Source organism: Nerophis lumbriciformis, linkage group LG01 (genome assembly GCF_033978685.3).
Source record: "Nerophis lumbriciformis linkage group LG01, RoL_Nlum_v2.1, whole genome shotgun sequence".
Lineage (NCBI taxonomy): Eukaryota > Metazoa > Chordata > Actinopteri > Syngnathiformes > Syngnathidae > Nerophis > Nerophis lumbriciformis.
Genome location: NC_084548.2, coordinates 24033429 through 24057500, shown reverse-complemented (window position 1 = coordinate 24057500; position 24072 = coordinate 24033429). Strand labels below are relative to the sequence as shown.

Here is a 24072-nt window from a genome sequence, read left to right as displayed (position 1 = left end):
ACATAGTTGTACACGTCATGAGACAATCAGAGATAACAAAGGAATATAGCTCAGACTTGTAAAACATTTATTGATAATTGGCCCTCTTTCTGGGGCGAATCGGGCTTGCTGAGGAGGGGTTGTGATTCCTCTCTTTAAGAAGGGAAACCGGAGGGTGGGTTCCAACTATCGTGGGATCACACTCCTCAGCCTTCCCGGTAAGGTCTATTCAGGTGTACTGGAGAGAATGCTAGGCCGGATAGTCGAACCTCAAATCCAGGAGGAACAGTGTGGTTTTCGTCCTGGTCGTGGAACGGTAGACCAGCTCTATACTATTATCCTGTATATACTATAGCCATTATTTACTTTTTAAATTCGATCTCAACTCTGTACACTGCTGCTGGAATTTGAGTTCCTGAGGAAACTCTCCTGAAGGAATCAGTAAAGTACGATCTATCTATCTATCTATCTATCTATCTATCTACTCTCGGCAGGGTCCTTGAGGGTGTATGGGAGTTTGCCCAACCAGTCTACATGTGCTTTGTGGAATTGGAGAAGGCATCCGACCGTGTCCTCCGGGAAGTCCTGTGGGGAGTGCTCAGAGAGTATAGGGTATCGGACTGTCTGATTGTGGCGGTCCGCTCCCTGTATGATAAGTGTCAGAGCTTGGTCCGCAGTAAGTCGGACCCGTTTCTAGTGAGGGTTGGACTCCACCAAGGCTGACCTTTGTTACCGATTCTGTTCATAACTTTTGGACAGAATTTGTAGGCGCAATCAGGGCGTTGAGGGGATCCGATTTGGTGGCTGCAGGATTAGGTCTCTGCTTTTTGCAGATGATGTGGTCCTGATGGCTTCAACTGGCCAGGATATTCAGCTTTCACTGGATCGGTTCGCAGCCGAGTGTGAAGGGATGAGAATCAGCACTTCCAAGTCAGAGTCCATGGTTGGGAAAGGGTGGAGTGCCATCACCAGGTTGGGGAGGAGGTCTTGCCCCAAATGGAGGAGTTCAAGTACCTAGGAATCTTGTTCACGAGTGAAGGAAGAGTGGATCGTGAGATCGACAGGCGGTAATGAGGACACTGTATCGATCCGTTGTGGTGAAGAAGGAGCTGAGCCGGAAGGCAAAGCTCTCAATTTACCGGTCGATCTACGTTCCCATCCTCACCTATGGTCATGCGCTTTGGGTTATGACCGAAAGGACAAGATCACGGCCGAAATGAGTTTCCTCCGCCAGATGGCGGATCTCTCCTTTCGAGATAGGGTGAGAAGCTCTGTCATCCGGGAGGAACTCAAGAGTAAAGCCGCTGCTCGTCCACATTGAGAGGAGCCAGATGAGGTGGTTCGGGCATCTGCTCAGGATGCCACCCGAACGCCTCCCTAGGGAGGTGTTAAGGGCACGTCCGACCGGCAGGAGGCCACGGGGAAGACCCAGGACACGTTGGGAAGACTATGTCTCCCGGCTGGCGTGGGAACGCCTCAGGATTCCCAGGGAGGAGCTGGACGAAGTGGCTGGGGAGAGGGAAGTCTGGGCTTCTCTGCTGAGGCTACTGCCCCCGTGACCTGACCTCGGATAAGAGGAAGAAAATGGATGGATGGATGGATAGAACATATATCCTCAATGATTTACATCTTCCTGATCTCACCTTGGCAAAGTGTTGACACATGAAACCATTTAGCACAATGTACAATTGCTTAAGATGATGATCTGGTAATTTGCAGTTATCTAGGAATAGATACAAATATGTGCCTAAATATACAATTATCCTTCGAAAAACTTCACAGCTTCAAGGTGCCAGCACAATTTCACCTCCACCTGCAAACCCTCCTGTGGACTTTGACATGCATCTGCCAAAATTTGTAACATTGCATAAGCGGCAATGCAGACCACACAGTTGTAGTTGGTCAGCTATTGCTGAGAGGGTGCCCCAAGCACATAAGACTTAACATTATGCTTGAAATGCTAAAATATCACGGGAGAACAAGCAAAAATGATCAAACATTTCAATGAAAACTGTTTGCTTAACTATTGTGCCCTTGATATCTCGGTGCGCTCTGTAAATATATAAAGTGAGTACGGAAAGTATTCAGACTCCTTTAGATGTTTCACTCTTCATTTTTATTACAGCGATTTGCTAAAATCAAAGGTCATTTTATTTCTCATTATTATCATCATTACCGGTACACTCAGCACCCCATCTTGACAGAAAAAAACAGAAATGTAGATGTTTTTTGCTAATTTATTAAAAAAGAAAAACTGAAATATCACATGGTCATAAGTACTTAATTAAAGGGGAACATTATCACCAGACCTATGTAAGCGTCAATATATACCTTGATGTTGCAGAAAAAAGACCATATATTTTTTTAACCGATTTCCGAACTCTAAATGGGTGAATTTTGGCGAATTAAACGCCTTTCTGCTATTCGCTCTCGGAGCGATGACAACACAACGTGACGTCACATCGGGAAGCAATCCGCCATTTTCTCACTTTCGTCGGTGTGTTGTCGGAGGGTGTAACAACACGAACAGGGAGGGATTCAAGTTGCACCAGTGGCCCAAAGATGCGAAAGTGGCAAGAAATTGGACAAAATGTGTTCAAAATACGAGGGTGTGGGGAAAGCAGACGAAATGGTCAGTCGTTTGTTCCGCACACTTTACCGACGAAAGCTATGCTACGACAGAGATGGCAAGAATGTGTGGATATCCTGCGAAGATGATCAAGAGAAGAATATCGACCCTAGCTTCCCTGGCCTGCTGACATCAACTCCAAATCTGGACAGATCAGCTTTCAGGAAAAGAGAGCGGATGAGGGTATGTCTACAGAATATATTAATTGATGAAAACTTTATTCATTACTCGCGGTTTTACGTAAATTATTATACATGAACTGTGTTTACCAATAATTTAGCTTAAAAACTTCTTTTTTTTTTCAATCATTCGAGTACATTCGGGTAGTCTTGTGTAATGCAGTATTTTGTGTCTATTTAGGTATGGTTAACCTGAGTGCTGAAATCGTGGAAAAATATATGTTCTTAGCGCGCCTGAAATGGGCTGTCTGCACTCTCAAAGTGCATGTTGTTGCCAAATGTATTTCATATGCTGTAAACCTAGTTCATAGTTGTTAGATTCCTTTAATGCCAAACAAACACATACCGATCGCCAAATTTGTCCTCGCTTTCTCCCGTGTCGCTGGCTGTCGTGTCGTTTTCGTCGGTTTCGCTTGCATATGGTTCAAACCGATATGGTTCAATAGCTTCAGTTTCTTCTTCAATTTTGTTTTCGCTACCTGCCTCCACACTACAACCATCCGTTTCAATACATGCGTGACCTGTTGAATCACTTAAGCCGCTGAAATCCGAGTCTGAATCCGAGCTAATGTCGCTATACCTTGCTGTTCTATCCGCCATGTTTGTTTGTATTGGCATCACTGTGTGACGTCACAGGAAAATGGACGGGTGTATATAACGATGGTTAAAATCAGGCACTTTGAAGCTTTTTTTTAGGGATATCGCATGATGGGTAAAATTTTGAAAAAAACTTCGAAAAATAAAATAAGCTACTGGGAACTGATTTTTAATGGTTTTAACCCTTCTGAAATTGTGATAATGTTCCCCTTTAAGACCAATCCATCTATCCATTTTCTACTACTTGTCCCTTTTTTGGGGTGTGGGATGGCGTGACGTGACATGTCTTTGGAACCCACGTAGTCATGAAGAGAACATGCAAACTCCACACAGAAAAGCCCCAAGCCAGAGAAGCTTATTGTGAACCACTGCTCCACGGTGCTGCCGTATTCAGACCCTTTGCTCAGTATTGAGTAGAAGCACTCTATTGTGCTAGTTTTTCACACCTGGATTTGGGGATCCTCTGCCATTCTTCCTAGCAGATCATCTCCAGTTCTATCAGGTTGGATGGTGAATGTTGGTGGACTGCCATTTTCATGTCTCTCCAGAGATGCTCAATTGGGTTAAGGTCAGGGCTGTGGCTGGACCAGTTACAAATGAGTTGTTACAAAGCCACTCCTTTGTTATTTTAGCTGTGTTCTTAGGGTCATTGTCTTGTTGGAAGGAGAACCTTTGGCCCAGTTTGAGGTCATGAGCACTCTTGAGGTTTTCTTTCAGGATATCTCCGTACTTGGCCGCATTCATCTTTCCTTCCATTGCAACCAGTCTTATCCTACAGCTGAAAAACACCCCCATATCATGATGTGCCACCACCATGTTTCACTGTTGGAATTGTGTTCGGCAGTTTCTCTATTGTAAACTATTTCAAAAAATTATATATATTATATTATATATATATATATATATATATATATATCGGGGTGTGGGAAAAAATTGATTCGAATTCAAATCGCCATTCTCACGTTGTACGATTCAGTATCGATTCTCGTTTTTCAAAAAAAAAATTTTTTTATTTATTTATTTTTTTAAATTAATCAATCCAACAAAACAATACACAGCAATACCATAACAATGCAATCCAATTCCAAAACCAAACCCGACCCAGCAACACTCAGAACTGCAATAAACAGAGCAATTGAGAGGAGACCCAAACACGACACAGAACAATCCAAAAGTAGTGAAACAAAAATGAATATTATTAACAACAGTATCAATATTAGTTACAATTTCAACATAGCAGTGATTAAAAATCCCTCATTGACATTATCATTAGACATTCATAAAAAATAATAATAATAAAAAATAAAAAATTTACAACAGTGTCACAGTGGCTTACACTTGCATCCCATCTCATAAGCTTGACAACACACTGTGTCCAATATTTTCACAAAGATAAAAAAAGTCATATTTTTGGTTCATTTAATAGTTAAAACAAATTTACATTATTGCAATCAGTTGATAAAACACTGTCCTTTACAATTATAAAAGCTTTTTACAAAAATCTACTACTCTGCTTGCATGTCAGCAGACTGGGGTAGATCCTGCTGAAATCCTATGTATTGAATGAATAGAGAATTGTTTTGAATCGGACAAATATCGTTTTTGAATCAAGAATCGCGTTGAATCGAAAAAAATCGATTTATAATCGAATCGTGACCCTAAGAATCGACATTGAATTGAATCGTGGGACACCCAAAGATTCACAGCCCTAATATATATATATATATATATATATATATATATATATATATATATACATGTATATATACATATATATATATATATGTATATATATACATGTATATATACATATATATATATATATGTATATATATATATGTTGTATATATGTATATATACATATATATGTATATATATACATATATATATACATGTATATATACATATATATATATATGTATATATATATGTTGTATATATGTATATATACATATATATGTATATATATATGTATATATATACATATATACATATATATATATATATATATATATATATACTTTTATATTTGTATATATATATATATATATATATATATATATATATATATATATATATATATATATATATATATATATATATATATATATATATATATATGTCTCATTGCAGATTAGACAAATTGCCTTTTCCTTACACTGAACAACAAGTCATATGTCCACTAATGTTTAAAAACTCTACACTCTGAGTCTATTTCATGTTTCCCCAACAACTTCGCCATTTTTTTCCCCTCGTGCACTAACTGACTGAAAGAGCACGCACTTGCCGCACGCTCTCCTGACACCTCGGCGCGAGTGTGATGACGTCTCGTTGTCGATGGGAAAATGGGTGTTTAGACAATATGATTTGCCAGAGCGGGTAGGAGACCCTGAGAGTAACAAGCGGTATAAAATGGATTGATAGATGGGCTAGAAAGGACAATACATTTAAAAAAATTAAAAAACTTTTTTTTTTCTACTTGGGACTATCCGCGGGCCGGATTTTAGATGCTGGCGGGCTGTATCTGGCCTGTAGGCCATAGTTTGGGGACCCCTGTGATAGAATATACACTCAATGGCCGCTAACGTAAGCTATCCAAATTGCTATTATTAGCTAACAACAACTAAAGCTAATGCGCCTGCATGTGTTACATACGTACGTAATTACGTCAAATATGATTTGCCAGAGCGGCTAGGAGACTCCGAGAGTAACAAGTGGTAGAAAATGGATCGAAAGGCTAGGAAGGACAGATTAAAAATAAATAAATCAATAAATAAAAAACTTTTTTATTTTTTTATTTTTACTTCGGACTACCCAAGGGAGGGATTTAGGACACTGGCGGGCCGTATCTGGCCCACGGGCCATAGTTGGGGACCCCTGGTCTAGTCTGTTTTCAAATATATCAAGCCCTGCCCTAAATGCAGAACATGTGCTGTGCATAGGGTTTTTCAATCTGTGGGGGAGGCCGTTTTGCATGAAGAAGCACATGCCAAATGTAAATTATTGAATGACAAGGCGCTTCATATAAAATGTTATCCCAAACATACTCCTGACCACATTGCTCTGTCACTGATGAGAATAAGGAGACAGATTTCCCCCTCAAACATCCGGTGTTTCTTGTGGCGCATGTCATTAGCACTTGTGTTGCAAAGCCAAATGTCTTGGGTTTAAATACCTGTCATAGTTGAAATTGTAGTAAGGTTTTTAAATTTATGTTTTAATGATGTTAGAATTGTTTAATATGCTAAACTTTAGTACACTGCAACTCTCTCCTGTTTGGTCTCCCTCACAAGTCACTTCACAAACGTCAGCTTCTCCAGAACTCTGCAGCCCCGATAATCACCAGAACCCCTTCAATCCAGCACATCACTCCTGTTCAGCAGCAACTCCACTGGCTACCCATCAAACATCGCATCCACTTTAAAATAATTCTCCTCACTTTCAAAGCCATCCATAACCTCTCTCCATTATATCTCTCTGACCTGATCCATGTCGCCACGCCCTCACGTTCCCTAAGATCCTCCTCATCCATCCATCTCACTGTCCCTTTATTTAAACTGTCCACCAAGGGTGCCCGAGCTTTCAGCCGCTCCGCCCCACATCTTTGGAACTCTTTACTACCAGACCTTCGCAACTTAGATTCAATATCCCTCTTCAAATCAAGACTCAAAACACACCTATTCCTGACTGCTTATCAATTGTAATCATCTTTTCTTTTCTCTTTGTTGTTGTTGTTGTTGTTTTTTTATCCAATTTGATTTTATTGTTGTGATTTTGTACCCTTTATGAAGGATTCGGTACACTTTATTTTTTAAATCATATCGTTTTGTATATTATTGCTTTGTATTTAATTTACTTACTTTTTAGCAAATGAACTCTGTCCTAATATTGTCTGTATTTGTACATGATATCAGTGTAGAAATATATTAAACCACTCCTCCATACATCATCCGCCTGATTTGTATAAACTACACTGAACTGTGAAATGCGGTGCAAACACAAACCCCACACTTATACAGGAACTTATAGTTCCAGAAACTAGAGGTTCCAGGAACCAAAAGTCTTGTCCAAAATGTGTCTGTATTTGGTCTGTGTTTTATATAGCGCTTTACTACACTTGCACAATACCCAAAGCTGCACAATACCCAAAGCGCTTTACATGTTTTATCATCTAACTGGATTCAAGATGGCTGCCGGCTAGATGCACTGGGTCACACAGCTCCAACAATCCATGAAAAAGCTTGAAAATAAGTTGCCTTCCATCCAGCAGAGCAACATCTTCATGTTTATGAGGAAGATAAACATCAAACTGCCGGATCGTTTTTGTGATTTTGGACTTGTTGGAGACTTTTTGATGACATGTGCTTCAATGCACTGACACGCCATCAATACTGGATTGCCTGGAATCTGAAAGTATTCTGAAAGATCACCTGGATTCTGAAAGTACTTTTCCTCATTAAAGAATGGCGACTAAGAAGTTAGCAGAAGAAATGGAAGAGGTGAAAAAGTCTCTGAATTTCATGTCAGAGGAACTGAGCAAAGCAGCAAAACAGCAAATGGGCCTTCTGGATTTAATTGATGAAATTAAGCAGCTGAAGGCAATAATCAAAGACAAAGACAAGAAGATTGAAGAGCTTGAAAGAAGAGTGGACGATCTAGAGCAGTACTCGAGGATGGATGACCTGGGGATTTCTGGGCTTGAGACAAGCCACCGCTCCTATGCAAGGATCACAGCAGGTGACAAGGAGGGGGAAGATGCACCAAGAGGTGAACTGCACACGCTAGAGCAGCAAGTCATCAACTTCTTCAACAACAAAGGAATACCTGTATGCAGTTCAAGTATAGCTGCATGCCACACCATTCCACTGAAACAAAACAACAGATCCAACATCATCATCCGTTTTGTGAGTAGAAAACATAAAATTGAAATGCTTAAGCTGGGAAAACATTTGAAAAGCACAGGAGTGAGCATCTAACAAAGAGAAACACAGAAATTGCAAGACAAGCCAGGATCTTGAAAAAGGGAAAGCGAATCCAGGACACATGGACAAGGAACTGTAAAGTAATGATCAGATTGAATGGTCCACCAGAACAAGCAAGGGTATTAGTGGTCAGAGACTTGAAGGACCTTGAACAATATAAATGAAAAAGATGCTCATGATAAAGAAGTGGAATAGTGGGGAAATATTCCTTGTTGGCTGTGTACTGTGTGCAGAGAAACAGTGTGTACAACCAACATGATAGAAGAACAAATGAGCGGCACAAAATTCAAGTCTTTTGATTTTCATGATCATAAATGCTATGAGTTATAAAATAACACTGACCCAGATATTCACTTCTATCAGGACTCTAATGTGGACTGTGAGTATTATACTGAAGAACAGTTTAATTCAAATGTTAAAATGGAAGGCTTTTCAGTGATTCATTTCAATGGCAGGATTCTTTACAGTAACTTTTCCAAAATTAAAGAGTATCTTAAACAAATACAGCAAAGGTTTACCACAATAGCAATTTCAGAGACTTGGTTGAGTGATAGTAAGGAATTACTGGATGGATTAGAGGGATATGAAATGTTTTGGCAAAACAGGATGAACAAAAGGGGAGGGAGTGTTGTATTGTTTGTGATGTCCTCTCTCAAATGTAAGCTGATTGCTGACATGACAACTGCTATTGACAATCTGAAGGAATGTGTAACTATTGAAATAAATGTTGAAAGATCCAAAAACATATTAATTGCTTGTATTTATAAAATTCCAGGATCAATTTAATAAGAACATTTTTGAGTTATATGAAAGACATAATGATAAGGTGATCTTGATTTGTGGTGACTTCAACATTGATTTGATGAAATTTAATGATCACATGAAAACCGCTGATTTTGTTAATCTTATGTTTAGCTTGAGTTTCTTTCCACTAATTGTAAAACCTAGCAGAATAACAAAGGACAGCTTAACACTGATTGACAATATGTTTATAAATGTATTTGATGGGAAGAGAAAAAGTGGACTCTTAGTGACTGATGTAAGTGATCACTTGCCTGTCTTTACAGTGATCCAAGTGATCCAAATGAACAAGGAGCCAAACTTACAAACAAAAAGACAAATAAATAACTTTGTTAGAATAAAATCACCAGAAGCAGTTAAGGCATTCAAGGCTGATCTTTTAAATCAGGATAGGCAAAATGTTTTTGTGGAGGATACTAATGAAGCATACAATACATTCCTGGATATATTTCTGACACTTTATGACCGTCATTGTCCATTGAGAGAATATAAGCAAAATACTAAAAAGAGGGAGAAACCATGGATAACAAAGGGTTTAGTAAAAGCCTGTAAAAAGAAAAATAGGCTTTACAAGGAATTTATTAAGCATCGAACAAAGGAAAGTTAGGACAAATATAAAAAGTATAAAAACAGATTGACATGTATCATGAGGCTGCAACAAAAAAACTATTATGAACAATTGCTGCATAAACATAAAAATAATATAATTGAAACTTGGAATGTGCTTAACACTATGATTAAAAAATCTAGCAAAAATTATTTTACAGCATATCTGGTAAAAGATGACAACTCAATTATTGAAAATATAGAAGAAATAGCTGAGGAATTCAATACGTTTTTTGTGAATGTTGGCAAAAAATATTAATTTTAATATGAATGATGAGAAAAAGTTAAAGCTTGTATCCGACGTTAAAAATTCAATGTTTCTTGGCGGAGTTTGTGAAAGTGATGTGTTAGAAGTGGTCAGAAAGCTTATAAACAAAAAATCTGTCGAAGGTAACAACGTGGATATGTCACTTGTTAAAGAAGTGATGGATTGTGTCCTGAAGCCGTTTACTTATATATGTAATAAATCTTTATCAACTGGAACTTTTCCTGACAAAATGAAAATTGCTAAAGTTATTCCGATTTACAAAAATGGTGATAAATATATGGTCTCAAATTATAGACCTGTGTCTCTACTACCTCAATTTGCAAAAATTCTTGAGAAATTATTTGTAAATAGACTGGATAAGTTCATTGACAAACATGAGCTACTGAATGATCATCAGTATGGGTTCAGGAGTAATCGATCTACATCCCTAGCAGTGATGGACTTTGTAGAAAACGTAGCTACAGCAATAGAAAAAAAGCAACACACCGTTGGAGTATTTATTGACTTATGTAAAGCTTTTGACACAATCGATCATTCCTTACTTCTGCAAAAATTGGAAAACTATGGCATAAGAGGTGTTTCACAACAGTGGTTAAGTAGTTATTTAAGTAATAGATCTCAATATGTGGAAATTAATAAGACTAAATCACAGCCAAGAAGAGTAACTTGTGGGGTTCCACAAGGCAAGTTATTTATACTCTATTTAAATGATATTTGTTCAGTATCTAATAAATTGAAATGTATTATGTTTGCAGATGATACAAATGTATATTGTTCAGGAGAAGACTTGAAGGAAGTGTTGAGGATAATAGAGGTTGAGTTGATTCAGCTAAAAAAATGGTTTGATATTAATAAGTTATCATTAAATGATAAGAAAACTAAATTTATGGTGTTTAGTGGTGCAAGGACAAACTGTGAAGCAAAATTAAAAATTAAATCTAGTGGAAATTGATAGAGTATATGAAACTAAATTCTTGGGAATAATAATTGATCATAAATTATGTTGGAAACCGCATATTGAATATATAAAGGGAAAATATCCAAATCCATTGCTATTCTTTATAAAGTAAAACACATGCTGAATAAGAAATGTCTGCATATGTTATATTATTATTTTATTTTTCCATATTTAACATATTGTGTTGAAGTTTGGGGAAATGTTTATAGAACAAACATAGACCCAATAATTAAACCTCAAAAAAGGGTCATTAGAATAATACACAAAGCGTGCTACTATGAACATACCAATCCATTATTTATAAGTTCTAATGTGTTAAAATTTTTAGATATTGTGTTTTTAAAAACAATGGAAATTATGTTTCGAGTAAGGAACAACAGCCTTCCAGCTTGTATTCTTAAGTTATTTCAATTAAGAAGAGAAAACTATAATTTACGGGGATATTGATTTTTGAAATAGGTAAAGTAAGAACGAATATAAAATACAAATGTATTTCAGTTTTAGGAGTTAAATGGTGGAACAAGCTCAGTGATGAGCTGAAGCCATGTCGTTCTTTGTTAAGGTTTAAGAAAACCTTGAAAGGTGAAATAATAGAAAATTATAAAATATAGTAACAATTACTTTCGTCCCATTGATTTTTTTTTTAACGTTGATGTTCCAGGCAATCTTATTTTCAGTAGAGGTTTAGGATAGGCAAATACAAGCTTTGGTTTCAGCCTATTCCTTTTTCGGTCATTCTTTTTACCGTATGTTATTTTATTTTTATGTGTAAATGTGTATGATTGTTAAATATGTATAATATGTACTGTTAAACTGGTCACACAAAATGGTTAATGGTTGATGGTTGATTATATGACCGAAATAAACTTATTTCATTCATTCATTCATTATACATCATATTCACCCTTCACACACACATTCACACACTGATGGCGGTAGCTGCCATGCAAGGCGCTATCCGAAACCCATCAGGAGCAAGATGGGTGAAACCTCTTGCCCAAAAACAACGGTGGCCATGACTAAGATGGTAAAAGCTGGATTCGAACCAGGAACCCTCAAGTTGCTGACAAGGCCGCTCTACCAACTGAGCCACACTTCCAAATGTTGCCAAAATTTGTCAGATATGTAGTGCCAATTCAAACATCAGCTTATTCAAACAACTTTTAGTTTAACAAAAATAATATTTCATAAAAGGGTATTATTATTTTTGCCATTCACATATTGCTAAAAACGCAAACTTGACAGTGTAAATGTATGTATGGCATTAAAGGGGCTGTTTGCAACATTTACACAGGGCACAAACTTTCCAATGTATTTCACACAGTATATCCCTCGCTCTTACGGCTTCTCGTACGTAATGACGTAACTATGTGTGTACGTAACAAATGAACGCACATTAGATTTAGGTGTTGTTAGCAAATAATAGCAATTTGGGTAGCTAGCGTTAGCTGTCATTGAATGTATATTCTATCAGAACAACAACATGACTGCAAATTGTTTGTGGCTTCTCTTGGTTTTGTATGCGTGCACACGCTCACTGCTCGTACGTGTTGACGAGACCGGGTGAGTGATGGCTGTAAAACACCAACCATTTTTTTCAGGCCGTTAGAAATGTTTATTTTATATACTTTGTAGTTGTGAAAACAATTGACAATTGTCAAACAAATGTGCTGTGTTAAACCACTAATGGTAACATGACAAAGCTGGTGGTGTTCTTGTTATATTTTTTGCTTTAAAAAATGTTACTGTGCGGAAGTTGCAAACAGCACCTTTAAATCCTAAAACTCTATATATGTATATAAATAATAAATAAATAAATGTTTGCTCACAGAATCCGGAGAAGCAGGGGGCTTGAATCTGCTGGCACAAACAAGGAAAGAGTCCGGCTGGGGCTTGGAATTCTTCACCTCGGGATCGTCTCCAAGAACAATGTGGTCAAACAAAGCAAAGACGGCTTTGTGCTGGCTCGTTTTCAATTGGAAGGTCGCACCTGCTGAGCTGGTCGCAACAGCAAAGGGGACACCGTGTTTCTTTAAGTGGTTCATCAGCCTCTCCACACCTTTTCAGAACAAAAGCAATCTGATTCAGACTCATTGTTGTTTGCAATAATACTTTCCTGGAAAAGGAATGCATCTGTAATCACATTTTCAAACAATAAACCGATTTCTACTGGTATTGGGAGATATGGCTTAAAATATATGTCGCGATATGTGTTGCAGCCTCCTGCTATACCAATAAATATCACCATAATTTATTTGGTACATAAATAATAGAAACACTTTGAAATGGGTTACAAAAGCCCCCCAAAACGTAATATTGGCTTTGTTTTAACACAAAATGTTATGATATATTAAATATATATTTCCTGTTGCACTCAAATAACAATTTTAGAAGGTTCAAATTTTAATTATAATTAAAAGGCATTAAACACATCGGGCTATTGTTATTGCATTTAAAGATCAATTTACAAGTGTATATTCCACATAGCCTGCCATAATCTAGGATTAGGTTAAAATAAAATAGAAAGCTTTATTGACATTGTATTAAATGCTTCATAATTTATGTTTGCCAATTCTTTGTCTGCCATTAAGAGAAATACAATCATTAAATACTAAAAACAATACGATGGCTAAAACTACTCAGATAAGACATGTAGCAGGTGGTACACACATTGTTAAATATAAAACACAAATTGTAGGAATTTGTTACAAAATTATGTTATTTCATTTGCATTAGTTTGCGCTACGTGGGCCGTTTAGAGTACGATAATAATTGGCAACAAGTGCGTGAGTATCTACGTATATTTGCACAACAGGGGAGCTAGTTAACCATTTTACCTGTCAATCTGACTGACTGATATTTAATTGTTTTAGCCAAGTTTGAAGAAAAGATGGTAATACTCTAATTATGCCACCTTTGCTTCTGTGTTTAAAGCGTCATCTTTATCGATCGTTATAAAGCCCAAGTACCACCATATTGCACTTCACGCACCCTCTTTATTAACCAGTAGAATTGCAGTTTTTTGTCCTTCCTCCTTTTGATTGTGTTTCTTCTTATATGCACTCCCGGTGTGCTCAGTGTGTGCTGCTGACACACTCCACATCATGCGCCTCGGCTCTTTACGTCACCGCCGCAAGCCAGCATGCGGATGAAAAAAAAAGTACCTGTTGTTTTTCAAAGGCACTATAGCATAATGTTTCATTCATGACTACCACGGCACGTTACTGAAAGCGTAAACTGTACAACCCTTTTTTTATACTTATATGTATATATCCATCTATCCACTTTCTACCGCTTGTGTGTGTAAAAATATATATATATATATATATATATATATATATATATATATATATATATATATTTACACATATAGATAGACATAGATATATACATATACATACATTATCATATATCATTATACACATCTATACACATGTACACACATACATATATACATATATACAAACCCCGTTTCCATATGAGTTGGGAAATTGTGTTAGATGTAAATATAAACGGAATACAATGATTTGCAAATCATTTTCAACCCATATTCAGTTGAATGTGCTACAAAGACATATTTGATGTTCAAACTGATAAACTTTTTTTTTTTTGCAAATAATCATTAACTTTAGAATTTGATGCCAGCAACATGTGACAAAGATTTTGGGAAAGGTGGCAATAAATACTGATTAAAGTTGAGGAATGCTCATCAAACACTTATTTGGAACATCCCACAGGTGAACAGGCAAATTGGGAACAGGTGGGTGCCATGATTGGGTATAAAAGTAGATTCCATGAAATGCTCAGTCATTCACAAACAAGGATGGGGCGAGGGTCACCACTTTGTCAACAAATGCCTGAGCAAATTGTTGAACAGTTAAAAAAAACGTTTCTCAACCAGCTATTGCAAGGAATTTAGGGATTTCACCATCTACGGTCCGTAATATCATCAAAGGGTTCAGATAATCTGGAGAAATCACTGCACGTAAGCAGCTAAGCCCCGTGACATTCGATCCTTCAGGCTGTACTGCATCAACAAGCAACATCAGTGTGTAAAGGATATCACCACTTGGGCTCAGGAACACTTCAGAAAGCCACTGTCAGTAACTACAGTTGGTCGCTACATCTGTAAGTGCAAGGTAAAACTCTCCTATGCAAGGCGAAAACCGTTTATCAACAACACCCAGAAACGCTGTCGGCTTCGCTGGGCCTGAGCTCATCTAAGATGAACTGATACAAAGTGGAAAAGTGTTCTGTGGTCTGATGAGTCCACATTTCAAATTGTTTTTGGAAACTGTGGACGTCGTGTTCTCCGCACCAAAGAAGAAAAGAACCATCCGGATTGTTATAGGCGCAAAGTTGAAAAGCCAGCATCTGTGATGGTATGGGGGTGTATTAGTGCCCAAGACATGGGTAACTTACACATCTGTGAAAGCGCCATTAATGCTGAAAGGTACATACAGGTTTTGGAGCAACATATGTTGCCATCCAAGCAACGTTACCATGGACGCCCCTGCTTATTTCAGCAAGACAATGCCAAGCCACGTGTTACATCAAAGTGGCTTTATAGTAAAAGAGTGTGGGTACTAGACTGGTCTGCCTGTAGTCCAGACCTGTCTCCCATTGAAAATGTGTGGCGCATTATGAAGCCTAAAATAACATAACGGAGACCCCCGGACTGTTGAACAAGTTAAGCTGTACATCAAGCAAGAATGGGAAATAATTCCACCTGAGAAGCTTAAAAAATGTGTCTCCTCAGTTCCCAAACGTTTACTGAGTGTTGTTAAAAGGAAAGGCCATGTAACACAGTGGTGAACTTGCCCTTTCCTAACTACTTTGGCACGTGTTGCAGCCATGAAATGCTAAGTTAATTATTATTTGCAAAAAAAAAAAAAAGTTTATGAGTTTGAACTTCAAATATCTTGTCTTTGTAGTGCATTCAATTGAATATGGGTTGAAAAGGATTTGCAAATCATTGTATTCCGTTTATATTTACATCTAACACAATTTCCCAACTCATATGGAAACAGGGTTTGTATATACATATACAGATATGTATAAATGTATGCATATTGATATGTATTAGGGCTGTTAAAGGTAATGTGCTAACTTAACGCATGTGATTATTCAAAATTGCATTAATCATAAATTAATTAACATTACACTATTTGTTTTGACCGCATCTTGATCTGAAAGGTAGCGCGCATTGTTACACGGGCAGTGATCAGGCAGCATGCCAATGCAAAGATGAGTGAAGAGAGTTCCAGCGGTGTGCTCGGCGGCCAACTTTGCTTTAAAACGCTCTCCGACTGAACTTTTGAGAAAACTAATGCAGTGACGAACTTTCTTATCATCAAATTGTCATATTTACAATTTTTAAGTCTAAAATATCATCTCAAACCAAAATATGTACTTGAGGATGCCGCTAGAAAGAATGCTAGCACAAATGCTACAAACAAAGGACGCTGGCTGAGTTTACCCGCGTCAGTTTCCGGGTGCCTACAGTAAACTGGCACATTTTGCACAAAAGTACTGAGCTGCCCCTGTTTCCACTGTACCCTGTGAAAGACTTTTTTCATTGGCAGGTCACATTGTACAAAAACAGAGATCAGCACTGTCCTCTGAAAATGTAAATAGGCTTGTTTGTTTAAACAACTGGTCAAAGGCAGAGTAAATGCAGATGTAAATGGTGCATGACAGTATGTTGAGTTGTTTATGTGTGTGTTTACAACATTACCTATTAGTGTCCATCAATACCTTGGTGTATGCTATATTATTGCAAAGTTTAACCATATGTGCACTTACCATATATCACATCAATGACTTGCAGTTAAGCAAAACATTTTAAAAAAATTGTATACGACACTTTGGGAATAAAACTCCAATTGTGTATTTTAAAAGTTTATCTAAATTTTACAAGCAAATATTTTACCTGTGATTAATCGCGATTACCGTATTTTTCGGACTATAAGTCGCAGTTTTTTTTCATAGTTTGGCCGGGCTCCAGTGCGACTTACATATGTTTTTTTCCTTTTTTATTATGCATTTTCGGCAGGTGCGACTTATACTCCGAAAAATATGGTAATCAAAATTCCAAAGTGGGATTATTGCAATCAAAAAAAATAATCGTTTGACAGCACTAATACATATTCATGTATATATATATATATATATATATATATATATATATTTTTATATATATATATATATATATATATATATATATACATATATATATATACATACAGATATACACTTATACATACATATTTACAAACATATAAATACATATTCATAAATATATACATACATAAATATACCTATACATATATACTGTACATACATGTTCATTCAGCCATTTTCTACCGCTTGTCCCACCCAAGTTTACAAGTGTATGTAAACTTTTGACCACGGCTGTATATGTATACGTATAGGCAACACGGTGGCCATATGTATCTTATTGTGCCTCACAATAAGAAGGTCCTGGTTTCAATCCTTCTGTGTGGGGTTTGCATGTTAGGTTACGGGTGGTGCTGGAGCCTATCCCAGCTGCATTCGGGCGGAGGGCGGTGTACACCCTGGACAAGTTGCCACCTCATCACAGGGCCAACACAGATAGACAGACAACATTCACACTCACATTCACACACTAGGGCCAATTTAGTGTTGCCAATCAACCTATCCCCAGGTGCATGTCTTTGGAGGTGGGAGGAAGCCGCAGTTCCCGGAGAGAACCCACGCAGTCATGGGGAGAACATGCAAACCCCACACAGAAGGATTGAAACCAGGACTTTCTTATTGTGAGGCACAATAAGATACATATGGCCACCGTGTTGCCCATACGTATACATATACAGCCGTGGTCAAAAGTTTACATACACTTGTAAAGAACATAATGTCATGGCTGTCTTGAGTTTCCAATAATTTTTACAACTCTTATTTGTTTGTGATAGAGTGATTGGAGCACATACTTGTTTGTCACAAAAAACATTCATGAAGTTTGGTTCTATTATGAATTTATTATGGGTCTACTGAAATTGTGACCAAATCTGCTGGGTCAAAAGTATACATACAGCAATGTTAATATTTGGTTACATGTCCCTTGGCAAGTTCCACTGCAACAAAGCGCTTTTGGTAGCCATCCACAAGCTTCTGGCAAGCTTCTGGTTGAATTTTTGACCACTCTTCTTGACAAAATTGGTGCAGTTCAGCCAAATTTGTTGGTTTTCTGACATGGACTTGTTTCTTCAGCATTGTCCACACGTTCTCAATGGGGTTTAAGTCAGGACTTTGGGAAGGCAATTCTAAAACCTTAATTCTCGCCGGATTTAGCCATTCCTTTAGCACTTTTGACATTTGGGGTCATTGTCCTGTTGGAATACCCAACTGCGCCCAAGACCCAACCTCCGGGCTGATGATTTTAGGTTGTCCTGAAGAATTTGAAGGTAATCCTCCTTTTTCATTGTCCAATTTACTTTCTGTAAAGTACCAGTTCATTTGGCAGAAAAACAGGCCCAGAGCATAATACTACCACCACCATGCTTGACGGTAGGAATGGTGTTGCTGGGATTAAAACCATCACTTTTTCTCCTCCAAACATATTGCTGGGTATTGTGGCCATACAACTCAAATTTTGTTTCATCTGACCACAGAACTTTCCTCCAGAAGGTATTATCTTTGTCCATGTGATCAGCAGCAAACTTTAGACGAGCCTTAAGGTGTCGCTTCTGGAGCAAGGGCTTCCTTCTTGCATGGTAGCCTCTCAGTCCATGGCAATGCAAAACACGCTTAACTGTGGTCACTGACACCTGTGTTACAGCAGCTTCCAATTCATTGCAGACCTGCTTTTTGTTGGTTCTCGGTTGACTCTTGATCATCCTGAAGTTAAGAGGCCATGCCATGAAGCTAATTTGATTTGATTGTAACTTTTCTACATCACCAAAATTGATAATGTATGTTGCAGTATGTATACTTTTGACCCAGCAGATTATTGGAATATTGGAAACTCAAGACAGCCATAACATTATGTCCTTCACAAGTGTAACTTTTGACCACGACTGTATACCGTATATTCTTATTTGAGCCTGTCAATAATTACAGTAAAACAATTTCCAATTTACCAAGGTGGCTATTTAATAGTGGAGAGGGCGCCTGCTAGCCAGGTAGGATGAGCGCAGCTGAGGTAATAAAATAATTAAAGTAGATTTTAAAGTAGTTGTGGATTTGAGACACGAGATGGCAGTAGTGTATAAGCGATTAAACACTACAGAGTAGTTTTGGAAGCTGCTCATCAAACCAATACATTGGAAGTGTCAGGATGTTGCTGCACCGTCTGCATTAAAACCAACAGAACCTAAGACAATTTCTGTTATTGAGTTGATATATCAAGATATTACAGTTTCTCTTCTCACTCCATGTGGATAAACCACAGCGAGATAGAAAGACGGTGCAACCACACAGTTGATACTGTTAACTGATTGGCTGTTAGCGTGTCCCTCACATTGTTAAGTGACACTTCCTGTTTTTCCTGTTTTCTGGGTTACCAAAGCGAGAGTTACTTCATGAAATGAATCTTGCTTCATAATTCTTCTGAACAAAAAAATATAAATATATAACAAATATTTTATTGAACACATTTTATATTGATAGCGATTATGTTTCCCCTAAATTGCCAAAATACCTGTGGCGATGGGGGCGTGGTCGATAGGACGTCATCGCATGATTTTTTATGATGCATATATTCTTTAAAAAGGAAAACAAATGTGACTATTCATTTAAAACAAATCTGTTATTATTAAGTACAATATTAACATATATTTTTTTCTTACATAATACCGTTTTGTTCTATTTTTAAATTGTTGCTTCTTATTGTACAATGTACTTTGTTGAGGATTTTTTTTTTCTTTTAGAGATTTCTCCAATCTTTTTAGTCACTCTGTTTTTAATAAAAACAATTGGCAACAAATCTAGCAGTTATTTTTGGTGTTATTGTAGATCGTACTCGTGTTTAGAGACTCTGTTGAGATTCTGTCGCACCAAGTCCGTGACGAAAAGCTAGCTGACGATATACTTGCTTCAAGCCGCCAGTGTCAACTTAAATTGTGAAGATCCCTGTCCGCGGGTATATCTTGAATATATCAAAGTACATCCACAGTGCGGACACGCTGCCTCCGCTCTAGACAACCCCCTGCGTACGGCTGGTGTTAATGTGTATGTTAGTGTGTTATGGTGGTCATTTCTCCCATGGTCTGTGAAAACACCGTATTGGCGGAAAATGAAAAAGTGTTGTGTGTCTAGGTGTGAAGCACAGAGGCAGACGTGTGTGCACGGAGGAAATACTTAGGCCCGTTCTTCGCATAGAATTGGTAATAAAAGTAATAAAAAAAAAAGACAAAAGAATTTGTCTTCCGGGCAGTCAACCCCTCCAGATCCAACCACAGGATTTAGAGAAAGGAGGGGTGAGCAGAGCCCACGAAGGAGACTCCTCTTTGGCTGACACGATATATAGTGAAGCACGTGCACGGTGCGAACTTGTTTGCAGGAAAGCATGGCTGCCGAACACCCAATATCGCAATACCTGCGCTTAAATTTACAGCATATACTGCTAAAAAACAAAACAAAAGAGGAAATCAAAGAAAAGAAAGACACTGTACATCTAAAAACCCAAAGACGAGCCAAAACTCCAATATTGTTCCGGAATATTCAAGATGGGGGTCATTGCAGGCCAGTCTTGGACGAACTTTGGACGTGCAAGTGGCTGTTTTCCTTCTAGACAGGTGTGTTAACGAAAGTCTGCAACCTATGCATGTGCACGTACACCTCTTGTGCGGGATTTTGTGCATTTCCAGAGCGGAGGAGACTGAGAGAGATTATCAGCGAGGTGTGCAGGTGCGCAGAGAAGGGGGGGGCGGGATTCACAGTTTGAATTCTGCTTGGTAAGCTTCAAGTACCCCAGCTTTAGGAGAACTGGTTTCCAACCGCATAATTGAGATGTGTTTTTCCGATCTTTAAAAACCCAATCCTGCTTAAGATGTTTCCAACAGTTGTAGAAAGCTTATTTCAAACTAAATTATTTGAGTAACCAGACTAATTTTGTGCATGAAAACTTACTTAGTGTCTTGTGTGCATGGGACGTCGGCTTAAATACAGTGTACGACATGTATTATTTGTTTAATTGATTTAACTGTGATTCATGATGGAAATGAAAAGCCCCATTTTCCTGGGAAATTACCTCTTTTGTGAAATACAAATGTTGACATGCATGGACTAAATCAGTGTTAGCAATACCTACTGATTTTGATGGGTGAGTTTGACAGATAAAATAAATTCATGTACGTTTATTAAATACCTAAATAAATTATTAAATATGAATTAGGTCATGAAATCAATATTTAATTAAAATATTAAGTAAATATTTAAATAATTAATACATTATTAAATAATGACATGCAATATAAATCAATTAATGATACACTTAACACATTTATGTATTTAATTACAATTGTAAATTAATTTATGACACTTTTAAAGGCCTACTGAAATGCGATTTTCTTATTTAAACGGGGATAGCAGGTCCATTCTATGTGTCATACTTGATCATTTTGCGTTATTGCCATATTTTTGCTGAAAGGATTTAGTAGAGAACATCGACGATAAAGTTCGCAACTTTTGGTCGCTGATAAAAAAGCCTTGCCTGTACCGGAAGTAGCAGACGAGTAGCGTGACGTCACAGGTTGTGGAGCTCCTCACATCTGCACATTATTTACAATCATGGCCACCTGCAGCGAGAGCGATTCAGACCGAGAAAGCGACAATTTCCCCATTAATTTTAGCGAGGATGAAAGATTCGTGGATGAGGAAAGTGAGAGTGAAAGACTAGAGGGCAGTGGGAGCGATTCAGATAGGGAAGATGCTGTGAGAGGCGGGTGGGACCTGATATTCAGCTGGGAATGACTAAAACAGTAAATAAACACAAGACATATATATACTCTATTAGCCACAACACAACCAGGCTTATACTTAATATGCCACAAATTAATCTCGCATAACAAATACCTCCCCCCTCCCGTCCATATAACCCGCCAATACAACTCAAACACCTGCACAACACACTCAATCCCACAGCCCAAAGTACCGTTCACCTCCCCAAAGTTCATACAGCACATATATTTCCCCAAAGTCCCCAAAGTTACGTACGTGACATGCACATAGCGGCACGCACGTACGGGCAAGCGATCAAATGTTTGGAAGCCGCAGCTGCGTACTCACGGTACCGCTTCTGCGCATCCAACTCAAAGTTCTCCTGGTAAGAGTCTCTGTTGTCCCAGTTCTCCACAGGCCAATGGTAAAGCTTGACTGTAATCTTCCGGGAATGTAAACAATAAAACCCCGGCTGTGTTTGTGTTGCTGCAGTCGGCCGCAATACACCGCTTCCCACCTACAGCTTTCTTCTTTGCTGTCTCCATTGTTCATTGAACAAATTGCAAAAGATTCACCAACACAGATGTCCAGAATACTATGGAATTTTGTGATGAAAACAGACGACTTAATAGCTGGCCACCGTGCTGTCCCAAAACGTCCTCTACAATCCGTGACGTCACGCGCTGACGTCATCATACCGAGACGTTTTCAGCATGATATTTCGCGCGAAATTTAAAATTGCACTTTAGTAAGCTAACCCGGCATGTGTTGCAATGTTAAGATTTCATCATTGATATATAAACTATCAGACTGCGTGGTCGGTAGTAGTGGGTTTCAGTAGGCCTTTAACTAATTATTTAAATATTTGTTTATGTAATTATGTCCCATTTGACCCTCGACAAGCACTGGGCCAGTGATCGAACGGTAATATATGGTTAATACATGGGATTTTTAGAACATACCTGGCATGAGTTTAGCAGAGGGAAATATCCTCTCTTGTATTTGTCTGCTTTCAGCAAGAAGTTCCTCGGCTGTCATTGGAAGCTCCAACGAGTCCCGGATCATTTGAGCTGCATCCAAAGCTTTTGCACCCATCACCTTGGACTTCAGTCCCCATGTGTACTGCTTCCCAAAGCGGTCACATACTTCCTGGAAGGACACAGAGTACAGTCGCTCTGTGTCTGAAATGAAAACATATGTATAGAAAATGATGATATTTGGACTGGATATGAAAATTGAATAGACAATTAACAATTTCAAAACACAATGCAGTACATTAATGCTTTCCATTAAACAAAAAATAATAATAAGGAATTGCTCTGTTTGGCTGGGAACTGTGCAAGTTTCATAAACAAAAAACAATCAATATCGGCCAATCACGAATTGTCAAGTAAAATACAAATATATACAAAATATAAACCAAACCGTGTATGTTACATTATTTTAATAAATCAAATCAACTCAATATTAGTTCTGCAGTGCCAGCAAAGCAGTTGAAGGAACGTTCATATAAGAAAATAACGCACTAAAGTGGTTCAAAAATATACACGACTGTTTTTGTGTGGTTGATAACGTGACAGAAATGCTACTGGTGTGAAAGAGTTATCTAGAGTACCTAATAACAATCCATCCATGTCGAATATGACATGACTCACGGGTTTGTAGACGCAACTTGCCGCCGACATGTTGGCACTTTCACTTCCGTGTTTGGAGTGATGACGTCAATGCAAAAACTACAGCGAACGAAGAGCACCAAAATAGATTGAACGCGTCGAGCATTACTCAACACTAATTTGCGCTGTTAATCATTTTATGGACAATTGTGGCATTTATTTAACTATGAAAAATTATTTGAATAGTTTTAATGTTGTTGTACAAGAAGTCAGTTTCAGACGATAACCCATACTTGCCAACCTTGAGACCTCCGATTTCGGGAGGTGGGGGGTGGGGGCGTGGTCGGGGGTGGGGTGGGGCGTGGTTGGGGGCGTGGTTAAGAGGGGAGGAGTATATTGACAGCTAAATTCACCAAGTCAAGTATTTCATATATATATATATATATATATATATATATATATATATATGTGTAGATATCCATCCATCCCATCCATTTTCTACCGCTTATTCCCTTTTGGGGTCGCGGGGGGCGCTGGAGC

General features: G+C 38.0%; 1 protein-coding gene across 2 annotated transcripts in view; it reads right to left on the bottom strand.

The window, feature by feature from the left end:
- The window catches only part of pudp (pseudouridine 5'-phosphatase), a 73398-nt gene extending 49742 nt beyond the window's left edge, over positions 1 to 23656 (bottom strand). The window contains exons 1-3 of one of the 2 annotated variants that reach the window (XM_061977813.1): positions 23575 to 23656; positions 22882 to 23068; positions 12829 to 13058 (exon numbers count right to left, since the gene is read on the bottom strand). In XM_061977813.1, the coding sequence (XP_061833797.1) occupies positions 12829 to 13058; positions 22882 to 23068; positions 23575 to 23604 (447 nt within the window). In that variant the 5' untranslated portion in view covers positions 23605 to 23656. Of the gene's footprint in view, positions 1 to 12828; positions 13059 to 22881; positions 23101 to 23534 lie in introns of both variants that reach the window. The other variant, XM_061977805.1, reaches the window with a different exon arrangement.
- Between the last annotated feature and the right edge of the window lie 416 nt (positions 23657 to 24072).